Below are 18217 nucleotides of genomic sequence, written 5' to 3' on the forward strand. Positions count from 1 at the left end.
GAATTCACGGTTTTGGGGGTCATTGTTTAGTCTCTTCTGTATTTCATGGCTGGTTTCTTCAGATAACTTAGTACAGGTTTGCTAATCTGCATTTTTCTCTATGCCTGAAATGACCAGTGTGTGAGTGTTCCTTGAGGGCTTCAGCTGACAGGCAGCAATTAAGCCTCAAATGTCCTAAAAGTGACGAGTATGGAACAGGTAGCACAGTGTTATTTAGTGGCCAGAGCCAGCTTCTAGCTATAAATGCTGCTGATAATTGTCAAGTCCTTTTGCTGGCCTTTCCAGCTAAGATCTTTGAGAATCCCTACTATTGTCCCTCAGCAGAAACCCTCTTCAGCCACAGGGTTCTGGTGGAGGGAGCAGGGTGTGCTGACTAACGCCTGTAACATTTATAAAAGAAATAGCTTTTTGTTTCTCACTAAAACCGTGTTATAGTGCTAATTAGATAATTCACGCTATACTTGCTTGCTACAAAAGAGAATAAAATACATACCAGCTCTGTTTCTGAGCCATGCACTTCATTTTTTTATCTGCCTTCAGCTTCTGTTTGCAACCTTCTTTTTTAGTCATCCGTTTTTGCAATGTTTTGTCATGCCTCGTGGGAAAAGGTCCTCAGAATGTCTTGCTGAGCTGCATTTCGGGTTGTTCATTGCCAGAGAGATTTGGGTTTGCTTGTTCTTTGTAAAAAGCTCCTGTTGTTGGTCTTTGCTACTCATTACTACAAATGAGTAATTGTATTTTAAAGTACTGTGTAAAACAAAGTAAAACAAAGGCAGCCAGAAAGCAAGCCAGAATAACAGTTCTGGTAGGGTGATTTTCATAGTTCGAAATCTAGAAAATTCTGGTCATGTGTAGGAGGATTGCTGGTTCTTCTTTGAAGTTAAATTTTAGATTTTCATTACAGTAGCTATTTGAGAGTAAAGGGTATGTGGGAGGCATTGCAGTAAGTTTCTGAAACTCCTGAAGCTGAAGATGCAAAAGTAAGTTTTGAAAGGATAAATATTTTACTGTAAGTAATTTATTGAACATGTCTTTAAAAAAAACACCACAACAACAAACAAACAAAAAACCACCAACCAACCCTGAACCAGCTGTTAATTAATTTTAATACCCTGCTGACAGTCTTTTGGACAGACAGTCCACTCTCTTCCAAAGATACCAGTGGTAGGAGTTCTCTCCGTGTTTGGACACATCTTGTGCATAAAGCGCTTCTGATTAAATTGTTACAGTTTTGAATAAAAAGGTATTTTTCCTTCTTCCCTGCCTCCCCCTCCACTTTTTTCTTAGTTAAAGATGTACCTGCTATGTACATGCTCTCACACTGTAATTTTTTCAGAAGCAGCAGCAGGAGCAGGGGACAATTTCTGACTTGCCCATGCAACAATCAGGAGGAAAGAATAACATAATGAAAATTAGTATTTAGGAACTCTCTGAACTCAGAAATTCAGGAGTCTGACAGTATCTAGGCTATTAGCCTGTTTCTGGATCTTATTAGCTGCCAATTACAAGTCCATCTAACTTCTTACCCATGGATTAGTGTGCATCGTTGTCCCAGAGAGGAGACTTCCACTGATCATCTAAAAATTTTTTCCCATACCTTTATTTATGTGTGCATGTATAATATATACAAAGAACACATTTAATAAAATGTCCTTAAAAATCAGCTTGCTTTGCTGTCCATAGAAAAAGCTGCTGTACTGGACAATGCTGTAAGCTGTGACATTTGCATGGCACCGTAAACAAGACCTCCCTTCCTCGATGAATTGCAGTTGGTGACCTTGAAGCCATCTCCAGAGCTGGGGATACAGCAGCAACTCTGTTCTCCAAATAGACCCGACTGGTTTCTTTTTTCAGAAAGTGGGGGAGTCTAAAAAGACTGGTTATTTTTGGATGACTGGGTGAAACAGTGCTCCACAGGCATTTTTCTCCTGTGAGGTTATGTATCAGCACTCATTGTACATAAAGCACTTCTTTGCAGGGAAACAGGGATGTTCTCTCCCAGAACTTGAAGGCAGAGCCATTAGCTTTCATTTTATTATTCATTTCTTGCAGTAAGAAAGAGGGACTGATTTCTTTTCTACAGTGATGTCTGTGCCTCAGCAAATCCTGAAGATGGCATTGGCCTCCTGCTTCTTTCTTCATGCATTTGCATCATCCTCCTCTGGGCTCTGCTGTCTCGTTGGCATGTCCTTGGAGGGTTCATTCCTCTCTTCTTGCACCCTAAAACATTGTTCAGGAGTAGAGATGTTAATTAAAACCAGCTAGAAACTTTATTGAAGAGATTTTGTGTTAGAGTGGCTTTACACTGCTCTAAGCTTATTGGAACTGTACCAAACAGAACGCCATAAATTAAGCCTTGCTGGTGATGCAAGAGATGTGTGAGCTCCGTTTTGTTCTTTCACAGCATGTATGCTAATTCACCTCCAAGGTTTTGATTCTACCCCAGAGACCACAAACGTGTCTGGCACTACTGGACATACTCCATGAGAAGAGACGGGAGCCGCTAGGCTGGAAACCGAAAGGGGAAAGCAGCACACGCTTCCCTTGATTCCTTTTTCCTCCTGTGCTTTCTACTCCATATGTTGATGCTGGAGGGGAAGTGAGAGCCCTTCATCTGTTCCATTCACTCCTGCAGGCAGAGGCACTTACGTCATCTCATAGTCGGTGTCCTTGCTCTCCCGGCAGCAGCAGCAGTAGGCCAAGATCCCGATCACTACGATCGCAGCGATGACTCCGCCGATGATCCCGGCGTACAGAGCGATGTTCATGGATGCTGCAGGGGAAGGAAAGCATTAGCCCTCGATGTTCATGGATGCTGCAGGGGAAGGAAAGCATTAGCCCTTCGGCAGGGTGGATGATGATCAGCACAATCACTGGGCTTCAAACCCCACCAGCAGGTGTCAGACCTCACTACCACATCCAGACTGAGTGGAAGCCACATTTGTTTGACTGCAGTAGCTGGAGTTAATTCTGTACTGGGTAGTCAATAAGTCTGCAGGAGCAATTAATGACAGGGAGGAGCCCCTGAGTCTGAGCAACTGCTGTACTAATTCTGTGAGTTAGTGAGTGCTCTACTGGCACCAGACCAGTGGAGAGGGTCTCTCAAAGGTATGCAGAAGCCAGATAACAAACTTGTCATTCCCCTCCCTTAACCCTTTGCCTCTTAGCTTGGGTACTTTCTCTGGTCCTGCTCCTCCAGCGAGCAGCCCCATCTCTTACGTGGCACAACGCTGACCGTCATGTTGCAAAACTCCGTCCCCACAATGTTTGTTGAAGTGCAGATGTAGAAGCCAGAAGTATCCGCTGAGACGTTCTTCAGAGTTATTAGTTCCCCTGTTGCGAAACACAAATCCAGTCCCAAAGAGAAAAGAATTAAAGCAGGGAAGAAAGTGGGGACAGCAGCCCTTCAATTCCAGCCCGGGGTGGTTGGAGTGATGAGAGGTGCTTAAAGCTGATGGATTGCTCTGGCTGGCTCTGGAGCTGCCGTGCTCATCGCTGGGTTTTAGTGTGATTAGTGGGAGGACAAACGGAAGTGTGCTGTTTAGATTACAGGGAATCTGTGGTATTTGAACATTCCTTTTAGAAAGAAAATTGTAGGTGGAGGGTAGAGAAGTGTGTGTGCTTAGTGAAAGCTTTTTTTTTTTTTTTTTTTTTTGCATTGGATTTTGCTGAGAAATATAAGGTGCCCAAACCACCATCTGGCTTTCAGAACTGGCTCTCTGATGAATTAACTTGTAAAACAGCAAAAAGCTCTTTAGTTCTCCAGCTCTTAGGATTTCAGACTTGAATTATTTAGCAGTAGGGGGAAAAGTTTTCTAGTCTGGGAGAGGCCACACAGGCTGTGAAAATAAACGAAGGAAAAGAAATGAAGTGACATGACTGTTATGATACTGGTGCTTTGTGTCCAGCCTAACAGAGCTCAGTGCCATAGGCTGAAGCTTAGGCAGTCAAGCAGTCAGCTTTTGTTCCTTACATCTCCAGCTGATGTTTGTATGTGTAGTCCGTGCCTTTTCTTAGGATCAAGGTCCAAATCCTTGCTCTAAAAGCAAAAGACTGAATACTTACCAGGGACTTTCCTGTTTTATTTTCCCCGTGATTTCACTTCTTTCTGTTTAGTCTCTGCTGGCACCTAGTGCCAGAGAGTAGAATAGCATGCAAACTGAGAAATGATGGGCTGCACGCTTGATCTTTTTTATTTTTATTTTCTTTTAGTCTCTACATACTGCCTGTGCTTATTTATATAATTTTTTCTTTTTTTGGTGCGATGTTTGTATCTCTCAAAGTTGCAGAATATAATTGGAATGTAAATCCTCCTGTTAAATCGAAAGGGAGTCAAACCGGGAAAAATATGGGTCAGATGCTATCAATTTTGGAGTGTCTCCTGAGGGGGTTCTGCACACTTTGCAGCAGTAGGACTTGCTTAACACAGAAAAAAATTGCTTGTAGCGACAGTCTAACCGGCTTGGGGCACAAGGGGACAGTCGGCTCACTGCTGGGACACGGGTGCTGTGGTGACAACAGCAGTGAGGAGGAAACGGATCAGAGGAGAGCCAGGGGAGAGCAGGATGGCAGCAGAAGCAGCAGCTGCTGCTACAGCAAGTCCCGTGTGCTCAGGGCTGTGTGTGATGCGCTGGCACCACTCAGTGGCCAGGGAGGTGAATAAGGTTCGGTGATGTTTCATCCTTTGCGAGTTTTGTGCAAGAACCAGCTTGAGTGAGTGTTGAATATCCTGTGGAGTCTCATCATATTTAGTTTACCCCCTCCAGTAAGTTAAATTGGGAAGGGTGGGCTCAGATAGTCTTTCTGAAAGCTGGACAGGCCAGGAAAAGCAAAAGTTTAATGGAATAAATACGAGTCCTCTGTCACTGCTACACTTCAAAGAGTATTAAACCCTCCTTTCTCTACAAATAGTTCTACCAAAGGTCCTACCTTGGAAATTCAATTCCCTTTTCTTTACAGATTCTGAGTTAAATTGAAAGCAAATAAAATACTTGGGCCTGTGCGTCAGTCCTGAAGAACCAGAAGCCTCTTTTATTTATGCTCAAAGCAGTAATGATGTAACTTTCTCACACCACCTTCCTCTAGGTGAGGAGTCCTCTCTGGAATTAAAGTAGCTTCCAGAGCCAGCTTTTGTTTCCTTCACCCTAGAAAGCGATATGGTCACTGCCAAGCAAACTGGGATGTAAAGACAAATCAGTTAGAAAAGTCGATGCTGTTCTTCATGTAATGCCCACCTTACACCCAGCAGCTGAGAAGTAATTATTTCTGGCTGCTTCCAGGGAGAGACAGCTTCCTCAGCAGGTGGGAGCTGAAGTTAAAAACTTACTGACCATGCTTACTTCAGATTACAGGGCTTTTCCCCCTGCTGAGTTACTCATGAGTATGTCTTGTATCAGAAGGACAACTTTTCAAAATCCTAATCGGGGAAGGATCTAGAAAAAGCCTGAAGAGCATTTGCATTTCAAAATCTGTCCAGCCCTCATCTGCAAAGAGCTTAGGGACTTGATATCTTTGAATTTCCCTTACCTTCTGTGTTTTCTAGTGCACGGGGCTCATTTCGTACGTTGAAGCTTTTCCAGGTATATTTGGGCTTTGGGGAGCCCTCCTGAGACACGCAGGTTAGATTGATTGTCTGTCCATACTCTGGTGTCCCCAGAATCCTGCAGTCAGGCTTGGATGGTGCAACTGAAGGAAGAAAAAAGGAAGTAGTTTTAATACTTAGACGTAGTTTCTTGTTTCAGCCCATCTCTTGCTAAGCAGAGGCTGGTCTTGCATCTACCACCTTCTTCTCAAAGGAACTCCAGTGAATTTGTACCTATTTTGTTTCTCCCTTCTTGGCACTGGAAAGCCAAGAAGGAATTGTAAGATGCTTTTTGGGGTGTGTCTAATGGTGTTAGGTGTTATCCTTTGATAACTGGAGTATGACAAGCCACAGGGGGTATGAGGAATGCTCTAGAATGAGGTATAGATTACTAGGAAAGCAAACTATACAGCTCTAAAGACCGTTTTCTAGAGTCAGGTATCTGAGGGAGTTGCATGCTCTAAGCCTTCCGACCCACTTCCACAGTAGCAGGAAAAGACCAGAGATGGAACTGTGGATGACAACTTCCTTTTTTGTTTTTTTTTTTTTTTCCCCGTTAGAAAATCTATTGTTTAAAACAACATGGATGTTAGAGGAAGGGCAGTTTTTATCTCATGGGAGTGGCTTTGCCTCCATGCCCCTGCTCACCGAGGACGTAGAGGGACAGGACCGCGCTCTGCCGGGGCGGGTCGTTCCTCAGGCGGACGCTGCACACGTACGTCCCGTTGTCCTCCATGGTCACCTCGCTGATGGTGACGCTGATGTCCCCACTGTCCACGTCACCACTGAACTGGACACGGTTCTCGTAGCCCTCGCCATACTGCACAAGCCCGTCGAAATACCTCGTGACAGCGTCAATCTGGTAGAGAGGGAGGGAAGAGGATCAGTCTCAGTTCCTTCTGTGTGAGTCTACAATGTAACCCGATGAATTAGCCCACTCTTGGGAGCAGCTTGGGAAAGAGGGCCTTGAACTGCGCCGGTTTGACAAAATGCCAGGAAAAACATAGAAATTCAAAAGGATCTGTGTTTCTTTCCAGACTTCCCTTCTTCCCACCTTATGTGAAATCAGAGACCACTGATTTCTTTTGCTGGGGCTTATTCGCCTTTCCTCTCCATGGCAGGACAACATGAGACTTGTCCGAGATCCACATGTCAGTCAAGTTCCCCCATGGTTACACAAATTCTTCCAGGAAGGATCTTCAGAGAAGAAACCCTTGGCAGTTCTCGCAAGGAGATCTCCAAAGGCTGCTTCCCTTCTCACTAATTCCCAAGAAGTCAAGGAGAACTTTAAAAGTCTTCTTACCTTCAGATACTCCATATGAACGTAGGAGGCCTCAAGAGTCTCTCCATGTACTATTACCATCAACTTGGAACTTTTTATATTGTATCAAAGATATTCATATATATAAATATATACGTATAACACACATACTTAAAAGTATACATATCTTTTTAGAAGGTATCTGAGCATTTAACATACAGTGATGTATCCTCAATAACCAGTTGTGAGACCAAGAGAGAGGAAGAAGAAGGGTGGGGGCTTGCCTAGTGTCGTGCAGGAGGTTCAGGATAAATTGCATCTCGATCAGCGTTTCTGTTCGCTCAGTTCTGAGATTAAAAAAAGTCTTGGAGAAACTACATTTTTCTTCCAACACACAGTCCCACCCACAGTCCTGCTTCCATCTCCCCTGCCACCCCCCTCTTGGATGCCCTGCCACGTTCTTGCTTTATGATTTACCGGACTGGTGATTTTCTTCCAGACAACAAGGTCTCCGCTGTGAACAGAAGTCGCAGTTTTGAAATTACAGTGGAGAGTCGCGTTCCTTCCCCGCGCCACCTGTATCTGCTTGGCAGGTGCTTCCACAGTGAGGGCACGAGCAGACGCCAGAACTGGGAAGAGAATGAATTCTGCACTCAGAAAGAGTAACAGCATCTTGGGTTCCACCTTTGGTCTCTTTGGCTTTCTCACGTGCCACAGTGACCCCACATTCCTGCTGTCATCCACGACGTTCCCCGCTGAGCAAGATCTGGCTGATTGACTATAGGGAGCTGCTGCACAGGATGGCCGAGAGCTAAACTCTGCTCTCTGTTGTGTGTTTTGAGGGAGAAGAGAAGAGGAAGAGAAGAAGAAGGTTCTTTGCCTAGACATGTTTCACCATGGAGTTTAGAAAGATGTTTTGTTTGTTTTTTTTCCCTGAGCCCTCTTTCAGTGTGACTGACATCCTTTGACAGTTCAGAATATACAGAGGGAGACAGATAAACAGATACTGCAAGTGCATCAGCAGTCTTAAAGATTCAGGCTAAACTAACAAACTGATATTGTCAAATTTCAGGGATCAGGAAAACTGTTAAATAACTTGCCTTAATCCAAGTCCATAGAAAAGCAACATTTTGTGCTAGGGAATCAAAACCTGTTCATGCAATGCCCTGAAAACAGAAAAACTTAGAAAAGCAAAGAGTGATTGAAAGAAATGAGAGAAGACTAGCTATTAGTTTTTAAAAATGAGTAAGGCAGTAGTCACCTTTCCCCAAGAACTCAAGCTCCTGCCTCTGGAGCACTGTAATAGTTGAGAGTTGAATAAAACAGAAATCCCTCTGTGCCCTGGTGAAGCATGCAGGGCACAGGGCAGGTGTTTCTTGTACACTGTATTCCATCTGACTTGCTGTGAATTCATCACGTCTGAGCGTTACCTAGTGGGCAGGTCTTAGTTGTTCTCAGAATTGAGATGGACATTTACCTCTGCCCTGCCACAGATGGCCTTCATGCCTGTGGGGATCCGTGGTTAAAAACACCTGCTTTCTCCTAACAGTTTGTGTGGGTTCTGGGTTTGGGTTTGTTTGTGGTTTGGGTTTGTTTTTATTTAATGGCACCAAACCGAATCATTTGGAAAGAATGTACATGGCAGGAAAGGAAGTGCTGCTCAGAGGCACTTCCACAGCAAAGAGGGACATGGTGCTGCAAGGAGGAGGGTTAAGGAGGGCACAGATGTATGCTCACCCCTACGAGGGGCCCGCTGCGTGTAGTGGGGAAGGTTTGCTCCTGGAAGCTGAGTCAGTGTTCCCTGGAGAGGAGCTGTCTGAAAAGTTGCCCTCTAGCAAACTTCTGAGTCCTCATTCTGCCATACTTTGGCCAAATTAGATCTATAGGGAAGTGTAACATGCAAGAGAGAAAGCAAGGAATGTCTGGGTTGCACCTTGAGTTGCCAACTGGCTGTGAGTACCTGCTGTTTTAGACAGGAAAAGCCCACAGCTACTTGCATCAGGTCAGTGAGAGAGAGAAAGCCTTTGGTGAGTTGAGCACGACCAGATCCTTGACTAGGAGCGAATGATAGAAAATAACAGTCTAGGGACCCAAAAGGTTTTGTTGCCACTGAACTAAGAACCTGCAGGTGGCAATTCAGGTAATTACACTGGCACAGGAGTGTGCTTTTAGCCGAAGTTATCATCTTTCTGCATCCCCTGCCACCCCACGAGTTGTTCTGTGGTCTCGCACAGCTCATTAGTTAGGCCCGTGTTTTAAGCTCTTCCTCTGTGACATGGCGGTGGTGGTTTCTCTTCTCATGGAGGTTATTTCATTTACAGCTGCTGACAGCTCTGAGAAGGAAACCAGCAGGGCAAAGTATTTCTCGAATGCTTTTATTGCAGCCACTCCCAGGTCTTTTCCCTGCTTTGGAGCACCCAGGGCAAGGCCCATGTTTGCATAGCCCCGGGGCTCTTTCTGACTGTTGTTCTCATATCCCCTTGGTATGAGAGACACCTAAGCTTTCTCTTTGCTTGTTGCAACTGGATAGAGGTGCTTTCCTGCATTTAGGTGAAAAGCACCATTGTCTGTACTAGAAGATGGAGCAAAACCCATTTCCGGATCCTTTTGTCACTCAAACTGGTTCTGCCAGGCTGGGGTTCACTGACAGGTTAACTGAGCCCTGAGGCAGAGAAGAAACTGCCCAACCCTTAGGCTTCTTTTTCTTCTTCCAATTGGATGACTCAAATCCCACAGTAAATAAGGTCTTTCTGTTTTTTCTGGACATGTCTTGGTTGGTGCAGAATTGGGGAACAGCTGAACCAAACACCACGTGGAAGAGACACAGCCCGTAACAACCGAGACTGCTTTTTCATCCGGTGCTGTCACCCCACTGCCCCATTTCTTCTGATGCTCATCTGTTTGTCACCCACATCCTTCTGGATCCCAGAACTTCCCTCTCTCAGGGAAGCTGCACAGTTTCATTCTGGGATGCTGTTCACTCATGCTGATTTCCTCCTTTCCCTTTCTCACCACATTTCACTTCATAGTCAGCACGTGTAGAAATTGTGGTTCATTTTTCAAGGGTTGGAGTTCTTTTTCTGAGGGAAAACAGATTCTATTCCAAGTATGGCTGGAGGGAGGGGAGGCCAGTTTGGAAAGAACTCCATAAAAGGAGAGAGGACAAACAGAGACAGTGTCACCTAGATTTAACCCTTAGAATTGCTTGTTTTGGTGTTGTCAATTAGTACATTTATAACATTTCAAGAAATTGAGAAAGGTTTTATCTCCCTTTACTGAACTTAAGATTTGTACTTGTACAAAGAAAAAAAATGACGTGTCTGCTTTCACATTCCTTCCTAAGTGTTAATAGATCGAAGGGAAATTGATACAGCTAGAAACAATTAGAGAAATATTTTGTTTGCTGAAAAAATGAGATTCTGATCAAGCAAAATTATTAGTGCTGATTTCTTATGGTAGATTTGGCTAGTGAGAAAAGTAGGAAAAGAGGAAGTGTTTTATTTCATTTTTACAAGGAAATGTTCTAATTTTTAATTCATTTACCTCAGAATTTAGCTAAAATTTAATTCCAAAGCAGGAGAGAGAAAACCTCTTAAACGTGAAATTTGCAGTAAAAGTAAATATTTTGTTTGATTCACAATGGCCATTTGTGTCTTTTCCTGCACCAAGGAGTTCACAGTACCAGTTACTCACACAACTGCAGTGAAAAGCTCTACTGCAGAAGTCAGCCAAGCACCAGAATCCTGATGCAGCACTGCCATGTGCTGTGCAGTTTCTCCACTCAGGTGCAGTGCAGGAATCTGCTGTACCTTCTCCAGAAATTTTTCACAGGCCAGTGTTTTAACACTAAATCACTGCCATTTGAGTTCTGCCCAAACCGGCAAGAAGAGCGTCATCCAACATACATATTTCTGCTCTGAAAAGTTCCCCATCCATAATTTAGATCGAATGAAAGGTGAGAATAATGAAAAAGGAGAGGGAATAGCAATGGTGTTACACAGTTTCCATAATGATCGTGAAATCATGACCTCTGTTGCATATAGAGCACATCCACTTTTTCTAGTTACGTTAAACTTTCTGAATTTCCTTCTCGTGGGTCTTATCGAAGTGAGGTTTTCAGGATTTTTGGTTAAAAAAACCCAAGCAATTTCCACGAGTGTAACTTGGTCTGGAGCCTGGAAGAAGGTACAGGAACATTGATAGGAGAAGATGAGACAGGATAAAAGGCGGTGGAACTGAGAACTGGAATTGCTCTGCAAGGCAGAGGTGAGAAAGGGCAAGACTGTGATGAAGGCCCAGGATGAGCAGGCTGATTTACGTGCTTTAGTAGGAATCACTGTGTATCCCCTTGGTGTGAGTAATACACAGGGATCACAAGTTGTATCAGTGTAGTATTTAGGCTACAGAGATGTTCAGTACAGATTTATGTATAGAAGAACAGAACTCAAGGACTCGAGGCCAGGTTGAATGGAGCTCTGAGCAGCCTGATCTGGTGAAGGGTGTCCCTACCCATGGCAGGGGCGTCGGAACAAGATTAAGGTTCCTTCCAGCCCAGGCCATTCTATGATCTTTCCACTCCCAGATGAGGAAATTCCTTCTTCAGAGATAAACGCTGTATTTAATGGAAACCAGTAAAACTGCTTTTAAAAGATATTTTCCAGCCTCATGAAGAATAGCATTTTTCCCCACTGTCTTGCAGCTTTAGGATATGCCCGTGTGTCTGGACATTCTGCACAGAGACAGTGCACACACTTGTCTGATCATAAACACAAAGGAACCTTTACTAAACAAAAAAGCAACTCACAGAGTACACTGGAGTGCTCAGACTTTGTAGTGCTGTTTTCTTCTACCCAGCCCTTGAGGACGTAACCAAATTAGTACTTACTTGCACTGAAAATGAACAGCCCAAGTCTTCTCATTGCCGTCCCCCTCATCTCTCCTTTGTTTCACCTCAGGGTGCTCTTCCTTGTAATCTCTAGGTGGCTGGATAAGTAATTGGCTTTAGCTGAATGGCTGCCTTGCAGTGGCATCACAGGTTCACTTCCTCAGTCTCTTTTTAAGTGCTTCTTCCCAGGTCTGCCACTCCCCTCCGGGCCAGAATGACAAGCTGGATCACCAGTAGGCTTTGACATCGCTTGCCGCTCCCTGCCCAGGGGCAGAGAGGAGAGTTGTGAACTCCTTCCCTGGCTGTGAACTTTCCTCCACAATTAAACTGCCTTTCCCAGTTTCTCCTAACACACAGGTACGTAAAGCAAGCGAAGGGACAAACCGAAGGGTGCGGTGAGACTGGGAGTGGAGTGTACAGCGCAGCTGAAGTCATGCCTGTGGCGACAGGTGACTAGGGGAGGGTCAGCCTCATTCATCTCAAATATTTATTAAGGGAGCCTAGGGATAGAGTTAAAAAGGTACTGAAGTGTTTCAGCATGCAGGTAGCAGCCCATATCCAGGCTTTAAGGAACTGAGGTGCCAAACTCCACTTACTCCAAATACCCGTAAGAATATGCAATTTATGAGAATTTGATCACTAATGGGTTATCTAAATAAAAGTGAGATACATCTCAGCCAGGTTCTTACTCTCTTAAGCCTGCTGTTCAGCTGCCCAGTGTGTGGCTTGCACAACAGCTGTAGGTACCAAAGGTGCTCCTCCCTTTCAGCAGAAAAGGGCAGTCAGATAAACTATGGCTCACAGGTGCTGGCTGTGTGCCCAGGAGGGCAAACCCAGGCACTGCTCCCGTGCTCTGGATGGGCGTTGGGAAGGCACAAATAACTGCTCCTGTGATTGACTGAAGAATACAAAGAGGACTGATGGCAGCTCGGGCAAACTTCTGACATTACATTCGACTGAGGGCAGCTGGATAGCGTGCCTTCTGAAGTTTTCACTGCCACTAGGCAGCAAGGGATGCTTCCATCTGGGATAGTCATCTGTGCTCCATTTCTAGCCATTTGAGGGACAAAGTCGCTTTTAGGGTGTGAGTGATCATTTTAGGCATCTTAGATGGGGAGTTCATGTCCTTAGACATCATTTTCAGATTACAACGCAGTGATAATACTGATGAACTTTGCTTTGGTTTTTTGAAGGAGGCTACCCCGAAAGTGGTTGTCTACACCGGATATCTGTGTTTAGTCCACTGAAGTAGATCTGTATCTTGCTCTTGTGCTGACCTCAAACTAGCCTGGTAAACCTGCCAAAATCCCCACTGAAGGCTACCTCGTGCTCCATATGACAGTTGTTCAAAATACCTCCAAGGCAATGAAACTTGAAAGTGACTGGAAGTCCCTCTGATAGAAAGGACAATCTATACTTCTGTTCCTTACAAATAACCTCAGTTCTCCTCGAACTGTTAGCACATAGGAGTACAGAGACTTAATTCTTTGGGAATTTTCCAAATGAGGACAGATGGTAGAACAATTCATCCTGGTGTATGTGTCTCATCTTTGGTTGGCTGCAGGCATTAGGAGATGGCAAGGACCCTGCAAAGAGGGGAGAGCCATTTTCCAAAAGCAGATTGCTAACCTCAAAATGTTAACTACAAATTACTTAAGATGTAAACAAAATTGGAGCAACGTCAGTAGTCTCTGTTATCCTCTTTGGAGCCCACAAGGATGATAGTCCTTACAAGAATGAGTTTCTTAAATGTTTACCTCCTTTAAACACTTCAAAATCTTTGTGACTTTATCCCACAGCCTCCAGGGAGAGACATGTAGGATCTTTACTGCAGCTTCCACACTTCTGAATTTGCTCCCATTTAATATTTTAAGTGAATCAGAGATGGTGACAGAAATGCTATCACTGTACACCATCTGCTCATACTTCCTGTGTTAATTCTCAATTCTTTACAGAACAGCTTTGAGTGTTCACCATAGGAAGTTGGTTACAGTTTCTGACAGACACTGTACTAACTTGGTCAGCCTGCTGTTACCCTCTTCACACAAATATGACTTTCACTATCATTTATACAACCTCTCCTTCTTCTCTTCCCCCGTTAATTTCAAATCCAGTTGACTGATTTCAGCTAAATTTGATGGACAGGTAATCTTAAAAATAGGAAGTTCCTTTCAGTCTCATAAAAATCATCAATCCCAATCCGTTGGGACAAGAGAGAGCTCTAAATTAACAGTACCTCGTGGGCATTAATAATTGTCTTCCATTCCAAGAATCTGTGGTTTCACAACCGATACAACCATGGTCAGTCTCATCTTTTGTGCAGCCAGGGAAAAATTGTAGAGTGAGTAGTAACAGGGACAGGCTGCCTTTTGTCATGGCCATGTGGCAATGCTGGTGTGGAATCAGTTCCTTGGTGGGAACAGTTTTACCCTGCACTCCATTGCATCACGAGTAAATAAGTTGGCACTGAGAGGGACAATGTTCTCTTGTTTTGGAGACTTTGCTAAGACTGGTTTCCTGTGTGTTGTAGAGAGCATATGCTTCAACACCTGATACTTACAAAAATTGATATTAAGAGGCTTGTTTAGATGCACTGTATTTATTGCTTTTTTTAGTTAAGCCTGGATTGGAAAGGCACTTTTATGCTGTCACTTTTCCCTGAGGTTCTCATTGGGGGTCTCAGGTTAAATGCAGGAGGCAAATGTACAGTTTACCTGTGAGAAGTCAGTAGAGCTGCCCTGTGGTGTGGTGGGGTGACCCTGGCTGGATGCCATATGCCCACCAAAGCTGCTCTCACTCCCCTCCTCAGGTGGACAAGGGAGAGAAAATATAATGAAAGCTCAGGAGCTGAAATAAGAATGAGGAGATGTCACTCATTGATTGCCATTATGGGCCAAGTAGACTTCACTTGGGGATATTAATTGAATTTACCACCAATCAAAATCAGAGCAGGTTAATGAGAAGTAAAGCAAGTCTTACAAACACCTCCCTCCTTCCCAGGCTCTCCCTCCTCCCCCCCAGTGCTGTGGGGAGATGGGAATGGGGGCTGTGGTCAGTTCATCACATGTTTCTGCTGCTGCTTCCTTCTCAGGGAGAGGAGTCCTTCCCCTGCTCCAACGTGGGGTCCCTCCCACGGGAGACAGTCTTCCATGAACTTCTCCAGCAGGAGTCCTTCTCACAGGCTACAGTTGTTCACAAACTGTTCCAGCATGGGTCTGTTCCATGAGGTGCAGTTTTTCAGGAACAGACTGAGACTGCTCCAAAGTGGGCAATTTTAAGCAATGTTAATTTTGTTTCTGGGTTGATTTTCTTTCCCTCTCTAATGTGAGCTGCCAAACCCACAGGCATTGGCACCACAGCTAAAAGAACTGCCATAGGTACCAGCAGCACTGCCAAAGCTTTGCAATGGCCCTACTTAGGCTGACACAGGCCTGTGTCCCAGCAGAGGCTGACACATACCAGCTGCTTCATCCCTCACCCATGGGCAATGCAAACCCTGGAAGTCTTATTTTTGCTGATGACTGCAGCTCTGGGGAATCTTTTTGCTGATATGTAGGGTTTTTAGGAGATATTATTAGGTTATTTAAATGAAACTGCCATTGACACGAAAAGCTTAATGCAAAATCAGGGTGACTTCATTGTGTTACCAGAAATACACACTCTGATAAAGCTTGCCTGTAAAAGCCAACGAGGATTAATGCATTGGTAGCATGGTGCTAACACTATAAATTAAAGTAACTTCTGTTAGTTAAGAGAAGGAGGAACCTCCCATCAAGGTCCCACCTTTCCCACCCAAGAGGACAGCACCTGGCCTTGTTCAGTTTGGATTCATTTATGAATGAATACATTAATCACCAGTGACAGAGGCACAACCACTTACAGCACAAACACTTACTTTTTGCTATGTTGGCATGTGTAAACATTCCTTAGCCAAGCTTCCCATCATCCTTGCCTCTGCTCTACGTGGTCATCTTGATCCCAAGAAGCAACAACCTGTATCCAGCACTGAGGGGGAGCTGCCAGGCTGCCTGCTCTGAGTATTCTCCACCAGTCTGCAGCCTACGGGATCCTCTCAGCATCTCAAAATCTGAATGGTTGCAGTGGGCATGGCAGGGCCTTCAGGTCTTGCCACCATCCCTCTGCTGCTAAAGATTCACAAACAGGATTTTCCGAAGTAGCTCAGTGACTTAAAAGCATCAGTTTTTATTGGGTGTCAGTGACAAATGTGCTCCCACAACATTTAGGCCCTTTGAAAGCTCTGTTCTCCAATCATAAGGCAGTCCATAAGCAATCATCTTTAGATCACCTCCTGCCTCAATTAGCAGTAATTAACAAGAACACATATGTCCCTGCATTGCAGAAGTGGCTAAAAATTGCATTGCCCAGAGGAGGCAGCTGCAGGATCAACACAATTCGTCTTCTTTTTGTTCATGAAACTGTTAGGATCTCTCCAAGCCTGTAATCAGTCATCCATTTCTCCCCTTGATATGGCACCTGAGATTCAATATCCCACTTCCTCTTGTTCCTACTTGCTCACCCCAGTAACTGTGCTAACACAAGTCCGGGATGTGGGCACATAAAGACCTGAGCGCCCATTTCATGGCTCTTCCCTGCCATGGTGTGGCATCCCTACGGATGTGGGGATGCAGCACTCAAGCGAGAAGGAAGGGCGGAATGCAGGCCCTTGCCCAGCACAGCAAGGTATCTTGCAGTAGCAAAGGTATCTGTGGTATGAGATGGGTGAGTTTCCTTTTCCACTTCCTTTCTTCGCTTTCTCATTTGCTTGTTTGTTTGCAGAGGGAATCAACAGTGGGACGTCATCGCATGACTCAGAACTGGAGCCCCCAGTGCAGGCAAACAGCACTTTGGGCTTTCATCTGGCTGTGCCCCAGACCAGCCTGGCCTATGAGCTTTGCTGGGGAGTAAAATGGGAACCAGAGGTTTCCTTTTTGAAAAGGCATCGGAGAAGACACGGTACAGCTCAGTCCTAGCTCTTCCAAGAACAAAAATCAGCTGATCATACAATCACAAAACCACAGAATCGTTTGGGTCGGAAGGGACCTTTCAGGATCATCCAGTCCAACCTCCCTGCCACAGACAGGGACATTTTTCATTAGACCAGGCTGCTCAAAACCCCATCCGACCCACCCTTGGACACTTCAGTGATGGGGCATCCACAGCTGTCTCCAGGCAACCTGTTCCAGTGCCTCACCACTTTCACAGTAAAGAATTTCCTCCTTTTATTTAATCTAAATCTACCCACTTAGTTTAAAATCTTTGCCCTTTGTCCTGTTACTACAGGCCCTGGTAAAAAGTCTCTCTTCTTTTTTTTAAGATCCCCTTTGAGTACTGAAAGGCTGCAATAAGGTCTCCCTAGAACCATCTCTTCTCCTAGATGAACAGACCCAACTCTCTCAGTCTTTCTTCACAGGAGAAGTGTTCCAGCCTTCTGATCATTTTCGTGGCCCTCCTCTGGTCCTGCTCCAAGAAATCCATGTCTTGTGCTGGGAGGTCCAGAGCTGAGTGCTGTCCTCTAGGTGGGGTCTCACAGCAGCAGAGTAGAGTGGGAGAGTCACCTCCCTTGGCCTGCTGGTCACACTTCAGATGCAGCCCAGGATATGGTTGGATTTCTGAGCTCTCAGTGCACATTGCTGGGTCACATCCAGTTTTTCATCCACCAGTACTCCCAAGTCCCTCTCCTCCAAGCTGCTCTGAACCCATTCATCCCCAGCCTGTACTGATACTGGGGACTGCCCCGACCCCAATGTAGGACCTTGCACTTGGCCATGTTGAATTTCATGAGGTTCACATGGGCCCACTCCTTCTGAATCAAGTGCACCCTTAGCCTGGTGTCATCTGCAGAATTTCTGGGAGTGGCTCAGAAATAATGACACTGTCTGTGTCATTAAAGGTATTGAACAGTACTGGTCCCAGTAGGGATCCCCGAGGGACACCACTTGTTGACGATCCCCATTTGGACACCAAGCAAGCCATTGACTGTAACTGGATCCCATCCAGCCACTTCGCTATCCATTGACCAGTCCATCCATCAAATCAATCTCTCTCCAAATTAGTGGTAAGAATGTTGTATGGGACCATGTCAAAGTCATTATAGAAGTCTAGGTAGCTGACAGGTAGCTTGCTTCTGGTAAAGTTCAAATGGCTCGTCCTGCCCTGCGATTCCCAAGGACATCAGAGGTCATACCAGCATTTCAGTTTGTGCCTGGCAGGATCCCACTTGCCTGGAGGCTCCCTGCAGGCAGAGGTCCAGCCTCACTGGCTCTGGGCTCTTTCCTGCCGCTGGGAAATGTCAGAGGATCAGCCCACAGCGGGGAAGGAGTTAAGTGCTTGACCAGCTGCTGTCTGTGAGGCACTGAATTCCTTCTCCGTGCAATGCAGCAGCCAGTGTCAGGACAGCTATATTTAGAGAGCTGATAAAGGTTTGGTGCCAACAGTTGTCCTGCCCCTCGATGAAGAAGCTGCAGAGAGA

At 45.1% G+C, this 18217-nt stretch overlaps 1 protein-coding gene across 1 annotated transcript; it reads right to left on the bottom strand.

Moving 5' to 3' along the window:
• Positions 1 to 1117: 1117 nt before the first annotated feature.
• GPA33 (glycoprotein A33) lies at positions 1118 to 14456 on the bottom strand. The gene is made up of 8 exons (XM_008927699.2): positions 14442 to 14456; positions 11728 to 11987; positions 7320 to 7471; positions 6230 to 6440; positions 5527 to 5685; positions 3220 to 3333; positions 2650 to 2773; positions 1118 to 2220 (listed from the first exon to the last, which is right to left on the bottom strand). The coding sequence occupies exons 2-8, from the start codon at positions 11774 to 11776 to the stop codon at positions 2139 to 2141; spliced, it is 891 nt and encodes a 296-aa protein (XP_008925947.2). The 5' UTR covers positions 11777 to 11987; positions 14442 to 14456; the 3' UTR covers positions 1118 to 2138.
• Positions 14457 to 18217: the final 3761 nt, after the last annotated feature.

The sequence above is a fragment of the Manacus vitellinus genome, unplaced genomic scaffold, assembly GCF_001715985.3.
Source record: "Manacus vitellinus isolate BGI_N305 unplaced genomic scaffold, ASM171598v3 scaffold_35_pilon, whole genome shotgun sequence".
Taxonomy (NCBI): Eukaryota; Metazoa; Chordata; class Aves; order Passeriformes; family Pipridae; genus Manacus; species Manacus vitellinus.

Coding starts and splice junctions, on each gene's coding strand:
- GPA33 (XM_008927699.2), bottom strand. CDS start 11,776: ATGAGGGGGACGGCAATGAGAAGACTTGGGCTGTTCATTTTCAGTGCA. Junction 6,441..7,319: donor GGAAGAAAATCACCAGTCCG/GTAAATCATAAA, acceptor CCTCTCTACCAG/ATTGACGCTGTCACGAGGTA. Junction 2,774..3,219: donor GACGGTCAGCGTTGTGCCAC/GTAAGAGATGGG, acceptor CTTCCCCTGCAG/CATCCATGAACATCGCTCTG.